At 37.5% G+C, this 25,674-nt stretch overlaps 1 protein-coding gene across 4 annotated transcripts in view; it reads left to right on the top strand.

The window, feature by feature from the left end:
• LOC117872037 (limb region 1 protein homolog) overlaps positions 1-25,674 on the top strand; it is a 96,461-nt gene that overhangs the window by 60,490 nt on the left and 10,297 nt on the right. The window contains exons 6-13 of one of the 4 annotated variants that reach the window (XM_034760005.1): positions 1,663-1,743; positions 3,519-3,595; positions 3,828-3,905; positions 5,062-5,135; positions 5,371-5,461; positions 7,010-7,076; positions 13,085-13,246; positions 17,774-22,546. In XM_034760005.1, the coding sequence (XP_034615896.1) occupies positions 1,663-1,743; positions 3,519-3,595; positions 3,828-3,905; positions 5,062-5,135; positions 5,371-5,461; positions 7,010-7,076; positions 13,085-13,246; positions 17,774-17,859 (716 nt within the window). In that variant the 3' untranslated portion in view covers positions 17,860-22,546. Of the gene's footprint in view, positions 1-1,662; positions 1,744-3,518; positions 3,596-3,827; positions 3,906-5,061; positions 5,136-5,370; positions 5,462-7,009; positions 7,077-13,060; positions 13,247-17,773; positions 22,547-25,674 lie in introns of those variants that run through there. The other 3 variants (XM_034760004.1, XM_034760001.1, XM_034760002.1) reach the window with 3 other exon arrangements.

Here is a 25,674-nt window from a genome sequence, read left to right as displayed (position 1 = left end):
AAGCAACTTGAGTTATACCTTTGTTTCTATAAGAAACAAACAATACCACACAGAGAATCATGATTTCTGTTGGGACTCTTTATTAATGTTAGGTTAGGAAACGTTCTCCTTTTCAGAAGGAATGAGGAGTGGGTCAATGGAGTAGACAAGATACTTATTATAGCAGGAGCCATATATATGGTGTGCCATGTGTGACCAGGTTTTGTGCGTAGAGGTCTTTGGGAGTATAATGGTCTGCTTCCTACTCCACCTTCCGGAGGAGACAGGATCATGAGATGAGCCAGGTAGTGGATGGGGGGAATGAGTCTAGTGTTAGCTTACTCCCCGCCCTCTCCCCCCCGCCTTCCCCCAGCCCTTAGACATACTAGGAACCATATTTCCTGATTTCTGCAGACTGTTCTTGTTTCCGTTTGCTATCAAGGATGGCTTCGTTTTGTTTTTGACTTATGGGAATTGAAATATCCAAACTTTTGCTCTAATTGCTAATTTAATGTTCAAGGTATAAAGATTGAAATACTGTGGTGACAAGTATGGTATTAAAACCTAGAGACAGAGAGATGAATGGCAAAACTACTACTTTTTTTTTTTTGAAGGGCTACTTTTCATAAAACGCGGATCAAGGAATACAAATACAAGAAACAATCCATAGACAAGTCATGATATACTGCATAAATAGCTCTAATGTAAGGCCCCAGTTATGCTGTCAAACCTGTAGAGCCAACAAGTGGGCATGAACTTGAGCAAAGGGAGGCAGATTGCTAAAATTATATAAACTGTTGTTTTGTACAGAATACTTTTGAAGGGAATCAGCTATGGATGGTCACAACAGGACCTGCTAGTACCTGGTTGTTGGTTTTTGTTTGTTTGTTTTTTAAGCTTTTGACCTATTTGGTTAAAAATATTGTGAGGCTAAAAAGGCATTGCAAAGGGAAGACTAGCATGATACTTAAATGTCTTCCTTATGCAAATATAAGGAACTCCACTGAAGGCACAGTTCAGTTTTGTAAGAGGCTGTATGTGAAGCTGCAGTTTGTTGATGGTTCATAAAATCATTGTTGTTGTTCTCTGTTGCCAGTGTTCCTTGAACACAAAGGCAAGGAAACCATTCTATTCTTTTGAAATTGTTATTCTTTAAAATAACTATGGTCAGTCTTACAGGCAGAGATCCACTTCATCTTCCACTTTGTAGAAAGTCCCTGAATATATTGAAGGGTCACCAGAGATTGTATTGCAGGGTTTGAATAATGGTATGTCACCATGTATTGAGACAACAGCACAATGCAGTCTTGCCGTCCGTCAGGCATGTACCATAATTTTTGACTCTCTGCAACACCATTCAACACCATCTACTTTTCTCTCTCATTCCCTCTATGGCTGCTTAGGGATATAGGAAGGGTTCCCAGCAGATTGCTCTGTGGTGCCTCTGGTGTGAAAGACACCTCTTGCTCAACAAAACAAGAGAACTTCCAATCAAACCTATGTTTTATGGAAGCTTTTTTCAAAATCCCAAAGAGCCACTTCTATTCTAGAACTAACGGATGAGTATTGCTATTGTAAGATGACTACTTGTAAATGAAATATAAACAGTGTTTTAATAGTTTCTCTTGTGGGAATATTAGTAGTCTGAAAAAATAAAATCCCCATGTCTTTGCCTTCGAACAGGTGTGTCTTCTACTATGGAGTACAATACAGTGGAGCTGAGACAGGAACTTGAAAATGTGAAGAGCATGAAAACAAAATTAGGTAATATAGCTTTTATATTTTATAGCTTCCTGTAGTTGGCAATTTAATAAGAAGCCTTCTTTAGGGTATCAGATGAAATTTGTTAATGTATGCATACCAAAATTATTTGCAGTTGCCTGAAATCAGTTGTGATCCTAAGCCTATGTTTGTAAGTATACTCATTAGAGTTTTTACAGATAGATAAGACAACATATCATCATGGCACTTCATCAGCAAAGATGTTTAACAAAATAAATTGGAAAATGTGCAATGGGAATTTTTGCTTTTGCTTTTTATATTTCTGTAGAAAGATATATTAAAATATCACTCCTAAAACAGAGATACAGTTCAAACACCATAGCATCTAATACATCATTTGCATGCTTTTGATCATTTGGGATGAGTGAGACACTACTTTCCCCTAGATTTTTTTTAAAATGAGTGATTTAAGTGAGACTTTAACAAAAATAATAAAATTCTTCATTTTTAAAACATTCTGCTCCTGTTTCATTTCTTTACTTGTCAGGGGTGTCACCCTTTTATATGCAATGTTTGCTACTTAAAATTGACATTTTCCAAGTTACCGCATAGCATCCAAGACTGCAGTTATTACTATTTTAAGTGTAGGGAAATACTGCAGTATCCTAGATACCTGAGTGGTAAGTAAATGTAAATTTTTAGCCTAAATGGTGATGTCCATTATCTAATTTTTAAATTAATCATAGTTCTATATGCTGACTAACCTAAAATGGCAAGAGTAGGAGGACTGTTCAGTATAAATGACTGTAATATAAGGCCCTACTTCATTCGCTATATTGCAGAAATTGCTGATCCTGCAATATTAGGCTTCCGCTGCAACTTTGATTTTAATTAGCTGATTTGCACAGTCCACAATTTTGCATACATTTTGAGTATGCGATTAGTGCTGCACTAACAATCAATCCATGTAAAAGGCTAAGTGACTGGACTTGATTTCTGCAGCAATTCGTTAAGACTTTAAGTCTTCTAAATTTTATATTGGCCACATTTTTTTAAAAATGAATGTAATAAGGTTACAGAAAATGTCTGGTTATCAAAAAAAATTAGCAGGCATAACATAATATTTGAATATTTATATCATTCCAGCAAATTTTCTTAAACAAACAGGTCTACTCATTTTTTTCCAAAATACCGCTATTAATAAAGGTCCATTATTACTTTTCTGCAATTTTTCCATGTCTTGTCCGCAATTATTTGATGATCATCCCACGATTCAAGTAGGGCCTTACTGTTATACCTTTTTCTTTTCGGATCCTATGAAAATCTACATACACAGCTTATGCTCCTTGTAATATCCCAGCATTTACTGTAACACCACCCTTACAGAACCCTGTTGGAGCATAGAGCTATCCAAAAGGGCATGAGGGAATAATGTAAGTTTCAAGTATGTGACGGGGTGTGCCGTACAAAATAAAAATTTGCAAAACTGCGCCATGCTAGAGAAACACCCGTACAATTTGACAGCTTACGTTGATGTGGTAACTGTGAGCATTAGACACGGATAAAAATAAAACCCGACTTACGGGAGCTCCATTGGCTTCCTTTAATGGGGCTTCATGATGGTTTTGACATCCTGGTTTTGTACCACTCTGTGCTATGCTCTAATATAAATGTTCTGTCAACTGACTGGTACCCAGCCCTTTTGGCTGCAGTTGTTTTAGAAGGTTACGTAAACTTAGAACATGAATCTGTAAAAATGACCATCATAAGACTACGCAAATTATGGTACTAAGTTTGCTTTTTTCCCCTGTGAAAAGAGCGGCGGAAAAAAGCTTCTGCGTGGGAGAGGAATTTAGTGTATCCAGCTGTTATGATACTGCTGCTCATTGAGACGGTAAGAATTTTACTATCTTTTTTCCGGTATGTAGAGGTTTCTCAGTTACTTGGCGGCTAATTTTAATAGTTTTTAGTAACGTGTATGTTAAACCATATGAAATCTGTTTGTTTCCCTCCTCAAATTTTCTTCACAAATATATTGATGTTTTATTTTCACCAAATTACATAACATTAAACATTGTTTAAATGTTAACCTTCAGAATTGACAGAATGTCTCTATTTCTTTATAGTCCATCTCAGTCCTCTTAGTTGCCTGCAACATTCTTTGCCTGTTGATTGATGAGACTGCAATGCCAAAGGGATCAGGGGTAAAGTAAACTTCCTTTCCTTTATTATTTTGAAAACTTCAGGGATGTGTTCAGAAGACTTTCTTGTAAAAATTCTAGTGAGAGACTGGACGTTGATGGCTCTAAAAACACTTTATTTTACACCTGAGATTAATACTCTGGGTTCAGTCCTCCAAACACTTAAACACGTGCATAACTTTATTCAGATGAGTAATCTCATTGACCTCTCAGTGGAATCAAGCCCACTAATAGGGAAGAAAAACACTGGTAAATGGAGTGCTATCAGGAATCTGAGGCTGGTATCTTTTTTTTTTTTTTTTGGTGTTTTGAATTTTTAAATGGTACAATAGTAATAGATTTTAATAGGAAAATAATCTATTAAAAACCTGTACAACAGCCCTGCCCATTTTCCTTTTGTGTTTTCATATCATATCTTTTTTACACATGAAACACAGATTTTACACTTTTAAAAATACTTTATCTCAAGAAAATAATGGAGAGCTCATTGGTTTGAGCATTGGCCTGCTAAACCCAGGGTTGTGAGTTCAATCCTTGAGGGGGCCATTTAGGGATCTGGGGTAAAAATCTTTCTGGGGGTTGGTCCTTCTTTGAGCAGTGGGTTGGACTAGATGACCTTCTGAGGTCCCTTCCAATCCTGGTATTCTATGATTTTTTAATTGTGACCTTTTTTTTTTGTTTTTTTGCTGGTGGTTAATGCTTTTTTTCCTGCATGCATACGGTCAGGTCTTGTAGTTGCACAGCTGTATAAAGGCATTTAGTAAAAGTTGCTGTTCTGTTGTTAACATTACATAGAGTAAAAAGAGTCTGGCTTTAGGGAGTGGAAATGTGTATAAAATATAATATGGGGTATAGATATGTTACATATGTAAATCATAATGCTGAAAACCTAATTGTTTTCCCATCTTATTAAAATGACTTACTTAAATTTGAATTCTAGCTAATGTAATTACAAAGCATGTGAGCCTAAATAAATTGAGATCACCCTGAATTTATAGAGTTGTATCAGGAAAATATTTTATTTTACAGTGATACTTTTCATCTATAATAGCACCTTTCATCCAAGAATTTTAGGGTTCTGCTAGGGACAAAAGTTAACTTTTTGAACACTTAATATTTGTATCTCATTAAAATATGCAAAGTATTTTTCTCCTTGTAGGGGCCTGGAATAGGAAGTGCCTCCCTATCCACTTTTGGTTTTGTGGGAGCAGCACTTGAAATCATTTTGATTTTGTATCCTTTCTTTAAGTAAGAATTCTGTCTGTTAACAAGTATTCTGTCTAGTTTTCTGGGACATTGGTAGTTTACTAAGACATTTGCCTAGAAAGAAGAAAGAGACAGGTCAGTCCCTCTCAAGCACTCGAAGTGTTTTTGTTTTTTCTTTGGTTCTTAAGACTTTTAGGAGACTGCTGAGAACTTGAGTGAAATTTGCATTCCTTGGAGGTTCTTTTTTCCTTGATTCTCACAGCTATCTTATGGTATCCTCTGTCGTCGGCTTCTATAGTCTTCGCTTTTTTGGAAATTTCACTCCCAGAAAGGATGACACAACTATGACAAAGGTAAGCTAAAGTCTGAGGTAGTGATGCCCCCCCCCCCCCCTTTTTTTTTTTTTTTTTTTTGCCACCCAAGACAAACTGGCTCTTTTAGTTAGTAATTGCCCTGAATGGCTCATTTGCAGTGATCAGTATTTGTTTGTAAGCTGCGTAAACACAAACTGGAAGATTTTCAAAATGCTGAATGAGTGGGAAAAAGGATGTGCTCTGTTTAGTTTGGATGGCATCCATTCATTTGTAAAAAGCCTGGAATAGCAGAGCTTGTTAACTAGCTATAGAAAAGCTAGTGAAAGGACTCTTTTCCCCCCCTCCCCCCCCAAGGAAACGTATTGCTAATGAGTAACTTTGATTGTGCTAACTGTACTTCAGGGAGCTTGTTTGAAATCTGAAGAACTTGGTTGCTACAAGTAATACAAAGTAATTCAGATTTGAGTAATTAAAGTAAGACTGAGGAGTTCTATTCAGCAACGTTTTGCAGTCTGAGTCTAGTTTGACTTTCCACAGTTTGGCATTGGTTTCAGAATAACAAATGCTGTTACCTAATGCTGAGACACATGCATAGGTTTCTGACAAAATATTCCCACAAGCTGACAAGGGGGAGGTGATCAATAAGCAGGAGGCAGGATTTGGATTTAATTAAATATTCAGTGTATACCAGTGTTTAAGAAATTTCTTCTCAAATATAGCGTATTGCTTTAATCTTGCCAGGAATTCTTGGAAGCAGGAAAGTACGTGAGGGCATAAGAACATCTCTAATAAATAAATGTGTGTGTTGAAATGTTCATAATGTCTGCTCAGTTTTCATTTACAGTATTTTAAGAATAGTTCAGAAAAAAACAAAATATAAGTAAATACAAAAGTTGCCACCTTACTATCTTTAACAGGTATTTTATTTACTTGTTAATTGTTATAGAACCAGAGCTGAACAAACTGCTTTCAGAACAGAAACATAAGTTCAGTTTCAGTAAAACTGCAGACAAATCTAACATTGCTACACTATTAGATTGTTTGTTTCAATTTACCAACAAAACTCAGTGGAAAAGAAACATTTTGTCTTTTAGCCTTTTTATAATTAGGCTCTAATCCTGCAAGCAGTTAAAACATGTTTAACTTTACACACAAGTCATCACAAAGCGAATGGAATGATTCATGTGCATAAAGCACATAAAGTATTTGCAGGATTGGGGCCTACATTTTTAATGAATCATAGTTGCTTTAAATGATGCAGTCACTATTTTTTATGAAAGCCTTTGGTGAGCGTGTTTATAGATTAAAATGTAGCATTACATGTTTGCTTATTCGCTTCTCTGCTGGTTTTAATAAGTATCTGACCTTGCTATTGTTGGAAGTAAACATTTTGTGAATGACACTTATTGGAGATGTCTAGCAGAAGCAAGAACAAATTAACTTTACATAATCTAAAATAAAATTACATTTTTAAGTCTAATTCACAGGATGTAGCTTTCAGAAACTGTTCTTTGTCAGAGCTCAGCTGCCATATTTCTTCCAGCAAAAAACCTATTTTGATGTGGGTGTTCTTCTTGTTCAAAACAGATAATTGGAAACTGTGTGTCAATCTTAGTGCTCAGCTCTGCTTTGCCAGTGATGTCGAGAACACTGGGTAAGTTGAATACAAATATTTCAGTATCATAACAGCGAAGTATTTTTACTATGTTGTATGTTTTCATAATGTTTTGATGTAGGCATGTAAATGAAACGACCCAGGAGAAGTCAGACTTTGGATATCTATTAAAATAACTTCCATGGTGTTTCTCAGGAACTAAAAATCACTTCGTAGTTTTACTTTGACAGTCTTTGCTGAAATCAAATGTATATGCTTCTCTAAGTCCCAGAGCACCATGAATTATACATATAAATAGGGTGGGCAAAATTCAATTTTTTATTTTGGGGGGATTTCAATGGATAATATAGATGTTTTGTTTTTAAGCATTTTTTCAATTTTTATTTATTTTAAATGTTTACAGTTGCACGAGATTGAGGGGAGTCAGACAACAATTATTTAATAATAGTAGATGTTAAGATTCAAAAAGTTAAAGTTTTACAACCATAAAAAAACACAAATTGTCCATATTACATCAAAATATAAAAAATAAATATCCTTAAATCAAATCCTTCTAAATGTGCGAGCAGCATTTTTCTATCTTTGCCTGTGTGTAAATTTCTGCTATTATTGATGGAAATGGTGTGTGTGTGTGTGTGTGTGTGTGTGGTGAAATTTATGTTTACCAACATTTACCAGTAAAAATGTTATCCTTCCAAGCCTACATATAAATAGCAGGGATCACACATTTTGGTAAAAGATGCGAAGTATTTTCTGGAAAATACACTACTTTTTCAAATGTTAATCAGAAGATCATGGTTTCATTTAAAATTTGGATTTAAGGAATATTTTTTAAAGGGCTTTAGTCCTCTTAATTCAAGTAAAGAAAAAAAAAAATAGTCTAATACCATAGCTGGTTTAGTTTTTCTTGAAGGTAAACTTGCAGACAATAAAAAGAAAACAGATTTGAAAACTTTTGAAAGGCGTGCACAGTTATATCATGTCCATCTTAAAATTGTTTTTTGTCTTATGTAAAAATGTGCATTTCATCTGAGTTCAGACAGATGTCATAAGTGGATGGTACAGCAAGCTATCTATGGGTGAAGCAGCAAGTTAATGCCTTGAGCATAAAGGTTTATGAAGTGTTAAACACACTTCATGTATTTAGCTTTTTTTATAGTAATGGGAAAACCAGTTGATTGTTTTTGTTAAAATAATTCTGCTTATGGTCCTTTCCCCTCTAGATTAATATGTTATAAGCTAAACTTCGGGGAAGACACCTTTATTCTGTTTAAAATTGTCATAGATACTGTTTAAAATTGTCATAGATACTGGAAAACTGGTGCAACAGATTAGAGAGAGAGGCCCCTTGTATTTGAAATGCATTTAAATGTTCAACCTATCAGACTCAGGCCTAAGTGCCTAAATATAGGCTTGTAAAATCATATGGAAGCATTTAAATAAGTCACCTGATTTTCAGTGATGCAGAGCACTTGCACCTCCTGTGAACTTCACTGGGATTTGTGGGTGTTGGCTGCTTCCAAAAATCAGGCTACTTACATTTGAGGTGTTTAAATATGAATATAGGAGCTTACCTTCAGACAGTCAGATTTGAAAACCATCTAATTTTTGTTCTATTTAGACTCTATCTCCATGGCCTCAGAGTTCAGACTATGGGGTGTGAAGGACTGCACGTGCTAGTGGGCTGTGCAGTAACTCCCCTTTAGGATCAGAGGGGTAGCCGTGTTAGTCTGAATCTGTAAAAAGCAACAGAGGGTCCTGTGGCACCTTTGAGACTAACGGAAGTACTTCTGTTAGTCTCAAAGGTGCCACAGGACCTTCTGTTGCTTTTTCCCCTTTAGGACTCTGTCAATGTGAATGAGGTACCTTTTAGTTTGTGCTCACAGCATCCACATGGGGGAGGTATAGTGCAGCATACTAGTGTGTGCTGCAGTTCACATCACTGCAGGGCAGTGTACACAAGCTTTTAGTTGCAAAAACAAACAACAACTTGACTAAAGTGCCATCAGATATAAAACTATTGAGATTTCCCAATAAATGGAGTCTAATAACTACATGGCATATTGTATACAATCTTCTTATGAAGAATCCCATTTTAAAGGGGCCAAACTAGGACAAATAAGCACTCACAAGTCTATTTCTGCACTGGGTCCCATTAAAATTCAGTGACATTCCAGGAGGGAATGCCTCTATATGTGAAACAATACATTGTTTGAAGGATGGTATTCTAACCCAAAGCTCTCATCTTTTAAAATAAAATTAAATTAAAAAAAATCCACGTTTAGTATCCAAAATAATGTACATTATATATTGACATTCTAAATTTCACAAAAAATCAAAATAAGTCTAATATTTAAAGATTTCCAATCTTAAAATCAAGAGCAAATATGATAAAGATCTGAGAAATGAAACCACTTTTTAACATCAAGACCAACACACAGTGTTCAAATAGCGATGTTTAAAAATAGAATTATGGCATTTGTATTGTGCTACTAATTTTTATGGCATTTACCATTTTCGTTTGTCAAAATCGTTGGTTATGTACTGTAATTAAGATGAACAGTTGGTATTCATACAAGATAATTGTTTTGAGGAAAGTGTACATGCAGGGAGCAATTGTTACATAGAGAACAAATTAATGGCAAAACTATTTAAAAAAAAAAAAAAAAAACTTAACAAATGACATTCCTGGATAGTTTGCCATAGAGATAAATAAAAAAAATGGAACAATTAAAACACAGCTAACAAATGCACAGACACAGCTGTCCAAACAGGATTAATAGAGTGTGTTAGAGTACAGTGAGTCATGTGGCGCTTTGCAAAATATCAACATGCATTGCATTACATGTTACGCCCAGTGGCACTGAATAGATGAAAAGAAATAAATACGTTAAACAGATTCATAGTCTTTTCACAGTATTAAAAAAACAAGTTTCTAGACTATAAAGAAAAAGCAGGATTTCAGCATTATGGGAAAGGCAAACTGGGGAAAGTTATCAAGTATTTCACGTTTTAACTTTTTTTAATCCAATCTTTGAATTTAAAATGAAGTATGGAGAATTGTTACATGTATTTTAGCATTCTAACTAAGGTTTCTGTCAACTCTTTACTGCCATATTCAAGGAGTTGGGGGTATTTTTAGCAACAAAAAGTAAAAATGAAAAACCTAGTTTTTCAGGCCTTTTCAGCCTTTCTTTTACTGCTCCTGATTGGCAAGTGCTTGACTGTCAGCACCATATCATTTACCATTGTGAAATGAACTAGGGAGCAGAGTAGTTGATAAGCTAGGATTTTAGAGCTACAAACAAAATTGAGTTTTACGTCATAAAATTAGGGTTTTCCAGCTTTCTTTTTCTCTAGGATTTTATCATAAATATTGATTTGAAATTAAAACTGAAGTTGTGTGTTTACTTAATGCTGTATTTTTAGAATTCTTAAGTTTTTAAAAATATATTCTGAATTTTAAAATCTCCATAGAATATTTTGTCACTAATACTTTATAGGTTTATACTTATGGTACTACAGTAGACTCTTTTATAGTGTAGTCTCATTGAATGTTTTTCCCCCTGAAAGGGCTGTATACATGTTTTTTAAAACAGATACGGCAATAAAAAAAATCAACTTGCATAAAGGCTGATTTTTCCAGATAAGCATATTAAAATATATTTTTATTAAAGATTGTCAAGAAATATAGGTTATAATCACTTTCTTTCACCTGCTGTCATTGAGACATGGCCTTCTGTCCCTCTGATTTGTCTTCCAGTGATGCCTTCTCCTTTCAAGACCAACCCTCCTTGCAGTCCCTTCCTCTTCGAGAGTCACTCTTGTATTTTGCAAAAAAAAAAAACCCTTCTTTGACCTCACTTAAATATCCAACTAATGCACCAGCTCTTTTTCCCACCTCTTACTTCAGACTTCTGGAGTGTGCCTTGTTCCCTGCCTTGAGTTTCTCACTCAAATCCTCTTGTATGCCCTGCAGTCTGACTTTCACCCTCTCCATTCCATTGAAACTGTGTTTAAGGTCAATCTCAACTTCATGGTCAAGTCTAAAAGCATCTTCTCTGTATTTATCTTTCTTGATCTGCTTGCTGATTTTGACTGTCAGCCAATTTCTTCTCCTTGTGTGCTTATGAATCTGTACTCTTTGTTCACCTGTCTCTTTGCCCTTTCCTTTTCATTGTCTTGGGCAACTTCAGTCCTTTCTCCATTACCCCTTAGGGCTCTTTCCTTAGTCCCCTCCTTTTGCTCTATAATTTCTTTCTTTCTTGTGATCTTGTACCCTTTGTGTTCTCCTTAAATACTCCAGTTGATCCCAGTCGTTAGCTGCTCCTCTTCAGGCTAGATAAGATGGCTGATGAAGAGGTTCAAGTAGTGCACGTTTTTTAATGCCATGATGTGACATTGACCAGCCTAGAGTCTGTGGGCCAGGGTCACTGTACAATGAGGTACATGGCTTGTGCAGCTTTGGGTCAGGGTCTCTGTACAATGAGGTGCATGGCTGCTTGTGCAGCTCTTTCCCCTTGACCTTGGAAAGAGATGGAGTTGAAGTGTCATCACTTATCACTGCACAAAGCACTGCAGGTTAGTATACCCAAGCCTGAACAGCACAGTCTTTCTAAGTCTGTAATCTTTTTGGAATCGAGCTGTTGTTCAAAACGTGCTCCCAAGAATCTCAGATCTGAAGGTTGTGTTTTCAAAGGAAGCTTGGTGTCTGGAGCTTGTTTTTTCCCCATTTTGATGTTGAGGCCAGTGAAAACTCTTTCCCTTCACCTTATTCAGAGGTAAGACTGAGTTCTGAGGATAAGTTACCAGAGGAGGACTCCTTGGAGTGGGTCCAAGGGGGAGATTGTTTGGGGCATTGGCTCAACACCCTGCACCTTTATATCTATGCAGTCTGTCTCGATATGGTCTTTTTTGGCACAGACTGCTCTCTTGAAGCTGACTTGTGTTAGACCTGACACAACATGGGTTTGGAAAGCTTCCTGTTGCCTTTTATGCTTCGTCAGTAGGCACTTGGAGCTTGATAGCCCAAGAGTTTGCTACCCTGACATGTGAGTTGGAGCCTGAGGTCTACCTGGGAACTGTCAGGATTGTGAATTTTGCTCATTTCCTCCTCCTGTGTGACTCCTATCTGATTGCAGCACTGGCACTAGGAGAGGAATTGCACTAGGAGAGGAAGTCTTTGAATACTTGATTTCAAAACAGTGGATCCGCAAAGCATGTATGCAGCCCTAATGTTTACTGTACCGTGTGGTTTTGTGCCTCTCTTGGCAGGGCACTTACTGTTACAAACAGATATCTCCAAAAGCAGTGTAATAAAAAATCAATATACAGAAAAATAATGTAATTTACAGTTAATGCAGGCAAAACTATGCTTTTGTAGTGATGTGCTATTCTGATGTTTCTAACATTGCATATAATTTTTTGAATAAGTAATGCTAAACATTCTCATGTCATGGAAAAGCAACAAGTTTCAGAACTAAATTGTGAGTGTGTGTGTGTGTGTGTGTGTGTGTGTAAAGCAGTTAAATGTAAATTAGTGTTGTCTTTTGTGAAAGGCACACAATGCTTTCCATCATTTTTTGATGTAAGTAAGGATTTTATGGAAGCCTGGCATCTTAAACAAATGGTTTTTATGATGATTGGTTTAAGATAGTTAATTTTCACAATTATATTTATTGAAATTGGGGAAGGACTTATTTGTCTTGAATTTATAACATTGTTATTTCAAGACACACGTTAATGAGCCTTTCATCTGAGCCACCTAAGGTATTTTGATCAACCAACAAATGTTATACTATGGCTACCAACTCTATGGTAGCCAAAGAAGAGACGCAAATGACCTTTGAAAAATGTTTGTTTTGCATTATTGACTGTACATCCATCTATCAATCATAGGGATTTTAGTGTATTTTTCTTTAATACAGCACCAAGTACTAGAGTTACATATGTCAATCTCCTGTATTTTTATAGTAATTCAAAAATGTTTTCAAGAATGTTTTTTAATCTTATCTGTTTTTAAGTGTTCAAAAATGTAATTTTAACAGGAATTACCAGATTTGATCTGCTTGGAGACTTTGGAAGGTTTAACTGGCTGGGAAATTTCTACATTGTGTTATCTTACAATTTGCTGTTTGCTATCATGACAACTCTATGTCTGGTCAGAAAGTTCACCTCTGCTGTGCGAGAAGAGCTCTTCAAAGCATTAGGTAATATGGTAAAGGCATTTGCCCTTTATTTTAACATCTACATCTTTTTTCCATCATAATGTTTCCCAAGTCACTACAAATGTATTTCAGCCAATTCTTGCTCTTAAGCTAACCATAAGGGGTGTGCATGTAGACAGGTTGAGTTGTAACAGAACCTATGTGCCATTGCAAAAGTGCTATTTTTCTCACTTAAACATTTTCCCCCAACCCCTGCACCACACTCTACCTTCTGGCTAATGTTTGAATTATCTTCATTACTGCTGTACCTCAGGGTGTTTGTGAATGCATGTACTTTAGAGCAGGTGCTCAGTTACACCCAGTTATAGTTACGGCTGCAAAAAAAGTTTGTTGTAATATCTTTCTTCATTCACTCATAACTTATTAAAAAAATCACGTTTTAGGCTGAAGTGTTCCAAGCTTGGTCTCTGCCAGAAGGGAATTGAATTCTGTATCAGTAATATTTTCATCTTTTATTTATAATTTCAGAAAAATAATCTTAACATTAACAAATAAAAAGAAAAATCAGAAGCTATTGATCAATGACCTTAGCAATCCTTTTTGTTTGTTTAAAGAGTTTATCATAAAGATAAAAAGGTCTGAATCCTAGGGATCAATCATTAACATAACTTGTAGAATTTCCATTTGTTTTATTTCTTTAACAGAGTTAAGGTTACAGAGTTAAGCAATCTTCTGAGGAAATGTGCAAACTAAGATTGAGCACACAACCTTAACTCTGCCCTCTTGTATATTATTATATCTTCAGTTTTCAGCATATTGCCAGGATGGAACCATACTCTGTGGAGTTCCTGGCATGCACAATCCCAAGTCATATCCTTCTCAAAATTAGTTGGGTGGTATTCACATGCTGCCTCACAGAAAGGAACATTCAACCCTATGGTCATATAAGGTGCAGTTGTACTGACCCCCTTCTCTATCCCTTTGTACTCTCGCAGATGGAGGGCTATGAATCCTAGGCTCTTCCCAAAAGAATATAATAGTGCTGTGCCCACAACCTACATTCCTAACTAAAGTTGACTTCTGACTTCTACCTAAAACAGTTTTTTAACTTCCCAGGAATGTTCTTTCCTAAGCTTCGCTTACTATCAGGAAATGTTAGACTGCATAGCTTAGTAGCTTTTAGCTACTATATACAGATAATTAAACCTTTACATAAGTCTGTTGAAGACAAGCCTAATGGGGATACAATTTCTACTCAGCTGGTCTAAATGGATCAAATTGTGTACGCATGCTTGCTGAGAATTTGCAAGTATGGTAGTATCTAAAAGTCTTAAAACACATTCTACAGATCCAAGACTGTTTCTGCAGTATGTCTTCAAATGTTTCTCTCACTGAGATATGTAGGACAGCTGCCCAGAATTCAGATTTCAGTATGTTAACTCTCTTGACTTGGTTTCCATGACTTGTGATCAGTTCAGAAGAACATTCTGCTGTCTTTATTTAACTAGTTCTCATGAGAGCCACCTCCTTTAACGGATTTTGCTGCTACTTAATCTCTCAAGTGTGGGGCTCTGTGCTGTAAATATTCAAAGGAGAGAGCGTGCATTGAGTAGGTTGACTGCCTAGATACACACTCCCCACCAACTGTACCTACTTCTTCAGACTCTTGAATGGAATTTGATTAAGTTGAAAGATCCAGAAGTGAGATTGAGACTACTATTTCTTATAAGTTTGGGTCTGAACACTCAGTGCTGTGAAGGGGCATGCCTGAGGCTCCAGTGGTCACTGCTTCCCAGAGAGTTGTGACTATAGCAAAGAAAATACAAGTGCTCCTTAGAATGTAGATCTATCCTGTCAATCTGTTTGAAGAACCATGGATTCTTGGTCAGTAATTTTTCTTTGTGCTCCATATTTTTTGGTGTTGTAATTTAGAAAGAATCTGTGAACCTATTGCCAGTATTGTTATGTGTATGCATTACAAAGGGACGGAAAGAAGATTTTTTGGTTCAGTCTTAACTTTCACATTTTATGATTGTGTAATCGCTTAAATTTGAAATCTTAACACTTCTTCACTAGTTGGTTTGTTAATGGTTTTTGTTTGTGTGCACACACACATATAGGTAATCTGTGACAATCTGATGTATTATACAGACTTCATTAGTATGAATTCAGGATGAGCACCCGCTAATTTTTCTCCAGCCCCGGAGCACCCATGGAGCCGGCGCCTATGTGTTTAGCCTGGAGAAAAGATGACTTGAGGGGGGAATCTGAGAACTCTTCAAATATGTTAAGGGCTGTTATCAAGACAATGGTGCGCAATTGTTTTCCATGTCCACTGAAAGCAGGACAAAAAGTAATGGTCTTGATCTGCAGCAAGGGCAATATAGGTTAGATCTTAGGAAAACTTTGTAACTATAGAGGTAGTTAAGCTCTGGAATAGGCTTTCAAGGAAGATTGTGGAATCCCCGTCATTAGAGGTTTTTAAAAACAGGTTGGACGAACACCTGTCAGGGATAGTCTAGGCTTATTTGGTCCTACCACAGCACAGGGGACTGGAATTGATGACTTCTCAAGATCCTTTTCAGCCCTACCTTCCTATGATTCATCAACAGATCTTGTGCTAGGAATATGTATTCCAGGAAGCTTCGTCTTAGTTGGTCTCGATAGATGTGATACACCGCTGTTAATTTCTTGTTTATCTGTTTGGTTTGATCTCCCTATTCATTGATAGGGACATTTTCATGAAAAGAGGATCTTTGAGTTCACTTCGTTCAGGGCCTTGAGTTATCTTATTTTATGTCATTGCTTTTGATTGCTAAGGGAATAGTTGTGACTTTGTGTAGGGAATGAGGATCCAAAAGTGGGGAAGTTCTGAGCTGTGATATCCATTTTGTGCCATTAGGATTAAATTAAAAAAAAAAAAGACCCTAACTAAGGGTATTATTTTTAAAAGTACCCATGGGACTTGTGCACTTAAATACTTCTGAAAACCCATCCTTAATTGTTTAAAGTGCAGATTTAAGAGCTTAATTGTAGGCTCCTGTTTTTGAAAATGTTCATAGATTATAAACCCAGAGGGGAGTGTTGTGTCATGTAGTCTGACTTTCTGTATGACACAGGCTTGAGGACTTCCCTGAAGTAATTCCTGTTTGAACTAGAGCAGCGGTTCTCAACCAGGGGTCTGTGGCCCCCTGGAGGTCCGTGAGCCCTTTCAAGGGGGCCACGGAGCCCTGTGGCTGAAACCCAGACCCAGATCCCTGGCTCTCCCGGTGGGGCTGAAGCTGGGACTCCTGGGAGGTGCGGAGCTGAAGCCCTGACTCTCGGCACCTTCCGCGGGGCTGAATCCCTGAGCTCTAGTGCTCCCTGTGGAGCAGAAGCCCTGAGCCTATGGGCAGAGTTGTGGACATGGAGGGCATTGCCACCCCTACCCCGCCCCCAACTGCAGCGCAAGAGCATGGCAGTCCCTGGGGGGCACATCTACACCACCTCTCCCCCTCCTCTCCCTGGCCGGGTCGGAGGCAAGAAGCCAGAGCTGATGTAGTGGCAAACAGCTCCCTGGCAGAATTTCCTATCTAGGTTGTACTGAGCAGGCTCAGTAGGTAACTGCTATTGGTGCTGGCTGCTATTTTTGCCATTACACCGGGCAGTGCAGGGCAGCTGTGGCTCTGGCTGGTGCCATGGAGCAGGCAGCCACAGAGTTCCCTCCTCTCCTGCTGGTGCCCCGGGTTGAAGCTGCTCCCGAGTCCCGGCCCCCTTTGCTCTCGCAGAGACATCCGGAAAGAGCCACTCTGGTGGGGTAATCTGGCTCTGTGGCTGGCAGACCCCTCCAGGAACAGGGACTGCAGGGGAGCCCTCCCAACACACAGCCCCTAGTGCCCCTCTCCCTGCACCCTGAGCTACCCCCTGCTGGCACACAGCCCCTAGCTACCCCCTCCCTGCACCCTGAGCTACCCCATGCCCACACACAGCCCCAGTTACCCCCCCACACATACCCTGAGCTACCCCCTGCTGGCACACAGCCCCTAGTTACCCCCTACCTGCACCCCGAGCTACCCCCTGCCTGCACATAGCCTTAGCTACCCCTCTTCCTGCACCCTGAGCTACCCCCTGCCCGCACACAGCCCCAGCTACCCCCTCCCTGTGCCCTAAGCTGTTTTCAAACTTTTTGAGCTAAGCCCCCCTATCCTTGAGTTACAATTTTTGATTACCTCCCCCCCGATCCCAGACAGGCAGGTGGCTTGCTGAGGTGAGTCGGGGGTGGAGATGGCGCTCCCTCCCTGGACTGCTCATCCCTGTCCCCCCCCCCCCCAAATAGAAGTCACACTATGCCTGTGTGCAAGGCCCCTGCCCCGAGCTGCCCTTCTCCTTCCCACTGGGCCCTGGAGTTCGTATAGCATGTCAAGGGGGACCTCCGAGAGAAAAAGGTTGATTTTGGCCTTAAGCAAATATGGAAAACAAAACGAAACACAATTTGGTTTGACTATAATGTGCGTTTAGCAGTTTACCATTGTAAATATATATGTGAAAAGCAGAAAATTGCATTTTATCTTATGTGTAATACCTATGCAGGTTTAGATAAACTTCATCTGTCGAACAATGCAAGAGACTCTGAGACAACAAAGCCTTCTGCAAATGGGCATCAGAAAACACTGTGAGAAGCAATCATCTTCAATCAATAGAGCTGAAAACGTCAACCTCATGACATTCCTGTCATCTTCATCAAAATATCTTTGTATTAATTTCATTTGTTAATTTTGGGTCCAACCTTCTCTCACTTTTCACACTGTGTATTTCTGAGAAACCAAGCTACTTCCGATTCTACAATTTCTGATTTGTTTTGGTCCATTTTGTATACTCCCCAGTCAGTTTATGCAGGAGGTGCCTTGAAGACTGGAAGCTGAGAAAAAATAATGAATTCCTGTTTGGACAGAGTCTCATATTTCTAGATATGATGCCCTACTACCATGTTAAGTGCACAATACCTTCTCTGTGATATAAATATAATGCTGGTGAACAACTCTGAGACTTGGAAATAAAGGGTACATTTGAAGCCCAATATAATCCTAATTAGGTATGGTTAGGTGTATATAACAGCAAGTCACACTTCTTTTCTACTAAGAATTCATTAAAAAATTGAAGTAATTTGGAGAGATCACTGTTACTTTCATACAGGATTCACTAGGCTGTATGTAATGTTTGGCATCATGAAGCACTCTTACAGACCCAGTATTGTAGGCTTTTTATTCTTAGTTTTCAATGATAGAAGGTAATTTTTTTCAGTGGTAATCAGAAGCTGTCTCATGAAGACTAATGAACCTCAAGATAAATTCTAATGTACTTCACTGTTAAATCTGAGCCCAGTATGCTTTGTAGAAAGCTACGCAGGCCTTTTATTGTTCTAATTCATACAGTACTATCACTTACAGAAAGTGTTACACCATAGAGGTCAGTTGCCCTTCAAAATATACACACATCAAATTCTGTTAAGAGTGAGTGTGTGTGTGTGTGTGCGCGCGCGTGCGTATCAACACAAGTAGGACAGATTTTGTCTAGTAGTCTGCGGTTGCACGGTTTCCTTAAAGGTTTTGTCAGTTAAATCCTGATGATGATGATGCAGTATATTGTAGCTCAGTTGTGCAAGCCACTGTTTTTCACTAATCTCTTCAGGCCTTAGTTTCTCTCATATATATATGTGTGTATATACAGACACACACACAGAGGAATGTTTGTTTATAGCTCAGTGCAAGCCATTATTTTTCACTAATCTCTTCAAGTCTTTAGTTTCTCCTATATGTTATATAGTACTATCTATCTGTATAGATAGTACTATATAGAGTGTGTGTGTGTGTGTGTGTGTGTGTGTGTGTGTGTAGTATATTATAGTATCCTATATATGTTGAATACTAAGCTTACCGAAATGATGCAGTCAGTTGGGTCAGCAAAACCTATAGTTCAGTCTTTCTTATGAGTATGAAGCTTTCTGCAATGTAACATGATTTAGCTGCTCTGAACCCTTAGACCCAGAATGGCACTGATGAAGAGAAATTCAATATTTTCTTTAGCATTGCTGTAGAATCAGAAGTCCTGCAAGTAGTGTGTGACAAGCACAGGTCGCTGTTAAAATGTGTGTACTTTTGCCTGTTGTCTAACGCTGCTGCACGAACACTTGACTTGAAAAGAGGAAGTATAAAGACATTAATGAGGACTATTGCCTGTATATGTGTGTTCTGTAGACAGATCATGCAAGGTTACCAAAACATTTTTTGGTAAGTTTAATGTTTCTTATTTCATATTTATGTAAAATTGAAATATGTCCACTTGAGGTCTGAGCCCTTTCACTCAATCAAACCATGATAATGGGCTAATATCCAGTAAGATTCTGAAACAAGTTAGTCTCTTCTGATGTCAAGTATCTCTCATCTGTTCTCTTCCTGAGTAATGTCTGAGTTCTGGACTTAGGCTTAATGAAACCTGAGTGAGATGGGAGCTTAGTGGAGTGCTTCACAAGCAAACCGCAAGCAACAGCCACAAAAATAATGGTTTCCTGAAATGGTCTTTTTGAATGGAAATTGGGCATAATATAAATACTACTGCAATAATTTCTGAGCTATATCTACTGTTTATTAAGCTGGGTTTGGGTATGTTGTACCATGTCTGAGAGAGTAAAATTGCTAGTTTTCATTGAGACTTACAAGCATCTTTTTCTGTTGCTTACATTTATTGTTGAGTTTTTGGACAGCAGAAATTATTTTTCTCTCCATTGAGGCAAAGTTCCAACCAAGAACAGATAACACCTAAATTACTTTAAAAAAGAAAAAGAAAGAATATGGATTCACATTATAAACATTAGAAGATTTATAAGTAAAGGCATTGATTCCTTGTATCTGTTGAGAGTGTATGGGCTTATGCACTAGAAGTGTAAAGGTTGCTAATATAATTATTCACTATTTATCTTTGGAAATGATAATATGACTATAATTGTACCATATCCCCACTAGGAGTGTGGTAAACTGTGACATATGATAGGGTTAGTTAATTTTATAAAACATATTCCAGCTTTCTGTTACATTGTGACTTTAAGGTAGTTGCCTCAGTAAGATTTTTTGATCAGATCCCCTGATGAGATTGTCTGCATAAAGATCAAAAAGCAAAAATTTCTACTCAAGTTCTGGATGATATCTGCCTTAATTTTGATCTTCACCTTTCTCTCAGTAGTGAGTCCACAACAGAAACTGTTGGTTTTGTTTTTGAGGGGGTATGTGTTCTGTCAATAATCCAAGAAAAAAAAAAAGTCAGACAATTCCTCATGCTTATATACGATTCCTCAAAATGGATTGTGTTTAGCGAGTGAGTTGTCTGGAGGCAAACTCCATTAGATAGGTTCACAAATAGTAAGAATACAAGTTATAGTAGGTAGGCAAAAAAAGAAAGACTTGCAGTGTTTTCCCCCTTGTCTTAGTATTTTTCCTTCCCAAAACAAACACTGCAGTATACTGATTGCACTCCTTTTATTGGGTTGTGCTTTGAATCTTAGAGTCACAGATATGTATTAGTTAAAAAGAGTACTTAGATAAAGACATTGTTTACTGGAAAGAAGGCAAAAGTTTAGGTTAAGTGTGGTTCTTATAGTGGATTAATCTTCAGACAAAATCCAACCTTTCTGTAGCTGCTGACAGTGTCTTAATGTCTACTTTTTGTATTATGACACTGTCTACATTAAATGTCCTGAAACTGACATTCTATATGCAAACTTTTTACAGATACAGTGCTACTTTCAAACATAAATATAACACCTTGGTCGTGTATTCACAGAAGCGTAAATTCATTTACATAGAAGCAATGGAGAAGTCATTAATGGATATTGACAGTGCACTTCCAGTGTTTTGTCTCATGTAGTCAGGTGGTCTGTAACCTCTTGGTGACATCAACATCTGCCTCATTTTTTATGAGGCTAAAGCACAGAGATGCTCCTATCTGATAAACAAGATACACTTTTGGTCTGTGAATTAAGTGTCTTAAGTTAGCCACCTCTTGGCTTTCTCCTGTGTTGGTAGCACAATATTCAATGCACAATGGCAGAATTGTTGTAATATGGTGGGATTTTTAAGTGTAAGCACATCTTCAGTATTTACCTTTTAAGGTAAAAATTAAACTGGTATGATGTTACTTTAGAAGTAACGATTTTTGGATTCATAGGAAACTTTGTTTACAGATTGTAATGGTGTTTGTTGTTGGCCCTGTTTCTCCAATATCTTTTACACAGTTGACTGTTTTAGTGTAATAGAAATTAAAGAATTTAACAAGAAATTATTTTGTGTTTTGGTTCAGAAGTACCATATTAAAGCTTTAAAAATATCACCAACCACAGGAGCTGTGGGAATATTAATCCTCCATGCTCCCGAAGCCTCTTGTAATCATATACAGCTTAGAGTGTCTCCTGTGTGCTTCATGCTGTACAAACCAGAGAAGAGGTGGTCCCTGCCCTGAAGAATCTACAGTCTAAATTAGACCTGGGTAAGGCAGTCCTTATTTACTGAATATACATCACAGCACACATGAGAAATGGAGAGAAGGTCAAGTTTTCAAGATGAATTTTTATATCAAATATGTGATTGTCTGGATGAGTCTCTGCCAATGTTCACATACATTAGGTTGATGTCTTCCCTATGGTAATGTGGGGGACCTAGAGTAAACCATTTAGTCATAAAATATAACCCTAGCCCTTCCTGTTCCAAAAGAAACATAAGGATTTAAGGCCACTTGCTCTCAGTCTGTACTATTTTTTCCTTGAATTTCATAAGTATAACATGATACCCTTTAGCCCAAATTGTCAAGAGTTTTGCAGAAAGCAATGGGTGTATCTGTTCTAGGCAATTCAGTCTTGTTGCTATTGTGTTCTAAATAGCCATCTTATTGCAAAGTATTAAGCACAAAGAGTATCACTGAATCTTTTCTTGTATCTTACATATGCTCAGATGAAACTAGAGCATGCTGTTTTTAAAACCTACAGTAAATCGTGTCATTCATATCAAGTGATTTTACGTGCATAATTAGGACCAATACGGTTAATTTAAATAAATAAATAAACAAATATACTTCATCTTGTTTGGAAAAACGAATTAGATACTTTTAACACTGTGATCCCTGGCTTTTTCAAATGTCAAAATAAGGTCTAATAGTCATTGATAATGTTGTGAGGGATATTCTTGTCAAAAAAGCCAGCATTTACAGATACTAAAATAAATATGGCATTAGCCTTAGAGTAGCATATAAATCAGACTATCTCTGGTATTGAATAAGTGTGCAAATATACTGATTAAATGTGCCACTGGCAGAAAAGTGCTTTTTTCAGGCGCTGATGTTCTCTTTGTAGATGAATATTAACCGAGTTACTTCAAGCTCTGCTTTAAGTGCATCACATTCAGCAAGGACGCACAGAGTAAACAGCTGACGTCCACGGTGTTCTGATGCTGGCTCCAGAGCCCTGGAATATATCGGCTTTCAGCAAATTATGAGAAACCTTCACCACATCCACATCTGCCCCCCCCCCTTTTTTTTTCTTAAACAAATCTCCAACTCCAGCATATAGGAAGTTGTGGAACTACCTTTGTGTCAGTCTTTGGCTTGTCCTTCTCCCCTGCCACACAACTCCAGACTTTGACTTGTCCTTCTCCCCTGCCACACAACTCCAGACTTTGACTTTGGCTTGACTGAAGCTGAGGACTGTACACCCTGCAGTTACTAATGGCTATCTAGAGGTTTTGAACTGTGGTCCATGAGGAGCTGGCTAGTCCCATGGTGCTGGCTAGTCACTTCCAGCTGCTGCCCTTCATTAAAAGACTACAAATATTTTAAATATTTTCCTACTATACTCTTCCATGTGAGCAACTGCAGCATTTGCCTCTGGGATGTCGTATGATTATGAATGGGAGAGATGTGGTCTGTGTAGTAGTAAACAAGAGGGCACATTGTCCACGAGACGATCTCTTACATGTTCCACATTATGATTAAAATTTGAGGTCCCTGATATACTTGTAGGAAAGAGTATCCTGTGACAATACTATCCTGTGGGGAGGTGGACTGGTACTGAGCCTGACCTTTTTGTAGGGCACCAAGCTACAAAATAGTTGTAAACACTTTTGCAGTGTTTTGGTACCTTCTGCATTATCAGTGATGACAATGTGAATGGTCTTTTTACCTCTTCCTGGTTGACCTCCAAAACAGAGTTTTCATGTAACAGAAGCCCACATTTCCATTAGGTACATGGAACTTATGAATCAGATGATACTTTCTTCTGGATTGGGCCCTGCATTCTTAAAACTTAACATTTTGACTCCCTTTTCCTTTTCATGTACTTAAGTATTTCCTGTCATTCAGTGGCTTCAAACTGTCATCAATATGTATTTCAAACATAAGATTTTTCACCTTTGCCTGGATAGACAAGATGGGAAATAAGAGAACGAGTGAATCTAAACAGAACTCTGATGTATGCTGTATAATGATACTAATTAGCAAGGGCATAGTTTGGAGGGGGGAATGGGGAGCATTGCCCTCCTCCCCCAAACTGCAAGTCCCAGGCAGGTGTGGAATTCCCCCCCATATACACACGAGGCCCCATTGGCCTGACTGGAGCTGCTCCTCCAAATATAGAAATCAAATTACACCTCTGCTAATTAGCAGGCAGTCTAAACGTGAAATCCATTGTTTTCCAATCCTACTAAAGACTCTCTTGCTGTACTTTCTTTTACAGATAAGTCTTCAGCTTTTATTTTTGATTAAATAGTACATGTCAACCTATGGCCCTTAACTTATAATAAACAGGTGTTTAAGTTAAATGGAATTGCAGAAAATGTCACAAAATAACCATCTATGTATGGTTGCAAGGCATTTTACAGGAGAACAGTGGCTTTGGTTTCAATTACAGTAATCTATGAATTGTAAGAATAGCTGCATGTTTTAGTAACAAAGTTGTTTTTTTAATTAAAAATAGGAAAGGTAAAATAGGATCTTAAATTCTGTACAGCCTTTGCTTGCCTAATTCATTGTTCATTTATGGACTTTTCCTAATAGCCACTTTATTAGCCACTTTGATTAATAATTCAGATTTATATTTGTTCTCTTTAAATTTGAGACCAAAAATGTCTTTGATTGTTTCAACTATACTACAGGTTGATTCCAGCTGGGCAAAATGGCTGAAGGGTAATAAAAGAAAAATCCTTTAAGAAATGTAATATCAGTAAATGCTGATGATCTCAGCCCAACATATTTGGACCAGAGCAATCTAAAAGTTGTATCTGATCAAAATTGAAACTTTGTTATGAGACCTCAATTTTTGAAAACTATTCAGATGTCTACAGAGAAGTTTGTAAAATCTGTATCTATATAAAATGTCTTTAAATAACACATAATTATGCTGTATTTCTAGATATTTCTACCAATCATCTCAACATGCTGCTCTTCTATTTCTTTCATTAAATATAATTCGTACACAATAACTTTTTAAAGGTAATTATAAGGTTTCCTTCATGATTAGGACTCTAGCCTGCATACCCCGTGCTCTCATCACTTCCATTTGCTTCAAGGAATGAAAGCTCCGGACATTAGCTTTGATTTTACTTAATACCCATCTGCTCCCCCAGTAGTCCCTATGAGGTTTCTTAGCATAAGTATTTATACTATGGAAATACCAGTACTGTTTGGTCATTCAGTTGTCACCACAGAATTCCATTAAAATAAAGACTGGTCACGTAATATGCCCCTTTTTAATGAATATGCCTCACCTCACTGGAGATAAAAAATGAATCTGTTGGTGCATCAATATATAGCAGCTCTTTACAGTTGTGATTACCAAGCCAAACGTACTATGGCACCAAGAAATGAAGGGGTTTATTCTGTACTTTGTTGTTGTTGTGTTCCCTTAATTACCCATTAGAAGCCAAAAAGTGAGTGATGCTGTGTGTGTATGGTGTGTATGGTGTCATTTGGCCTTTTCTAAATTTTCTCCAATATAGACAAACATGCAAACTAACACATTTCAGACAGCATGAGGTTAAACATGACATTGCTTTTAGTGTGGATAAGATGGCCGTGCTAAAAAGCTTATGGGCAAAATTCTGTTTAACAGTATGCTAATTGAAACATGTTTTCTAACACTAATGCATTTCCCCAGTTTAGAAAAGTTACACAAAATCTTCCGGTTTCAAGTACAATTAAAAAGTTGTGAACAAAAAATTCAACCATTTCCCAGTTTTTAAAGGTAACCTTAAAATATTTTGTCTTATTTGGTTCCAATTGGTATAGAAATTTAGAAAATGAAGATATGTTAGGATTGTGGATTTAAAGTTGTAGCCTGTGACCAATACAGCAATACATATACACAAACTAAAAATACAGTGTGTTTAGGTTCCTCTATATGCAATAATGATTTGGAGCCTAATCCTGCATTCCCAACAAAGGCAAAACACGCATTG

This window comes from Trachemys scripta, chromosome 2 (genome assembly GCF_013100865.1).
Source record: "Trachemys scripta elegans isolate TJP31775 chromosome 2, CAS_Tse_1.0, whole genome shotgun sequence".
NCBI lineage: Eukaryota > Metazoa > Chordata > Testudines > Emydidae > Trachemys > Trachemys scripta.
This window is presented reverse-complemented; position numbering and strand designations above follow the sequence as displayed.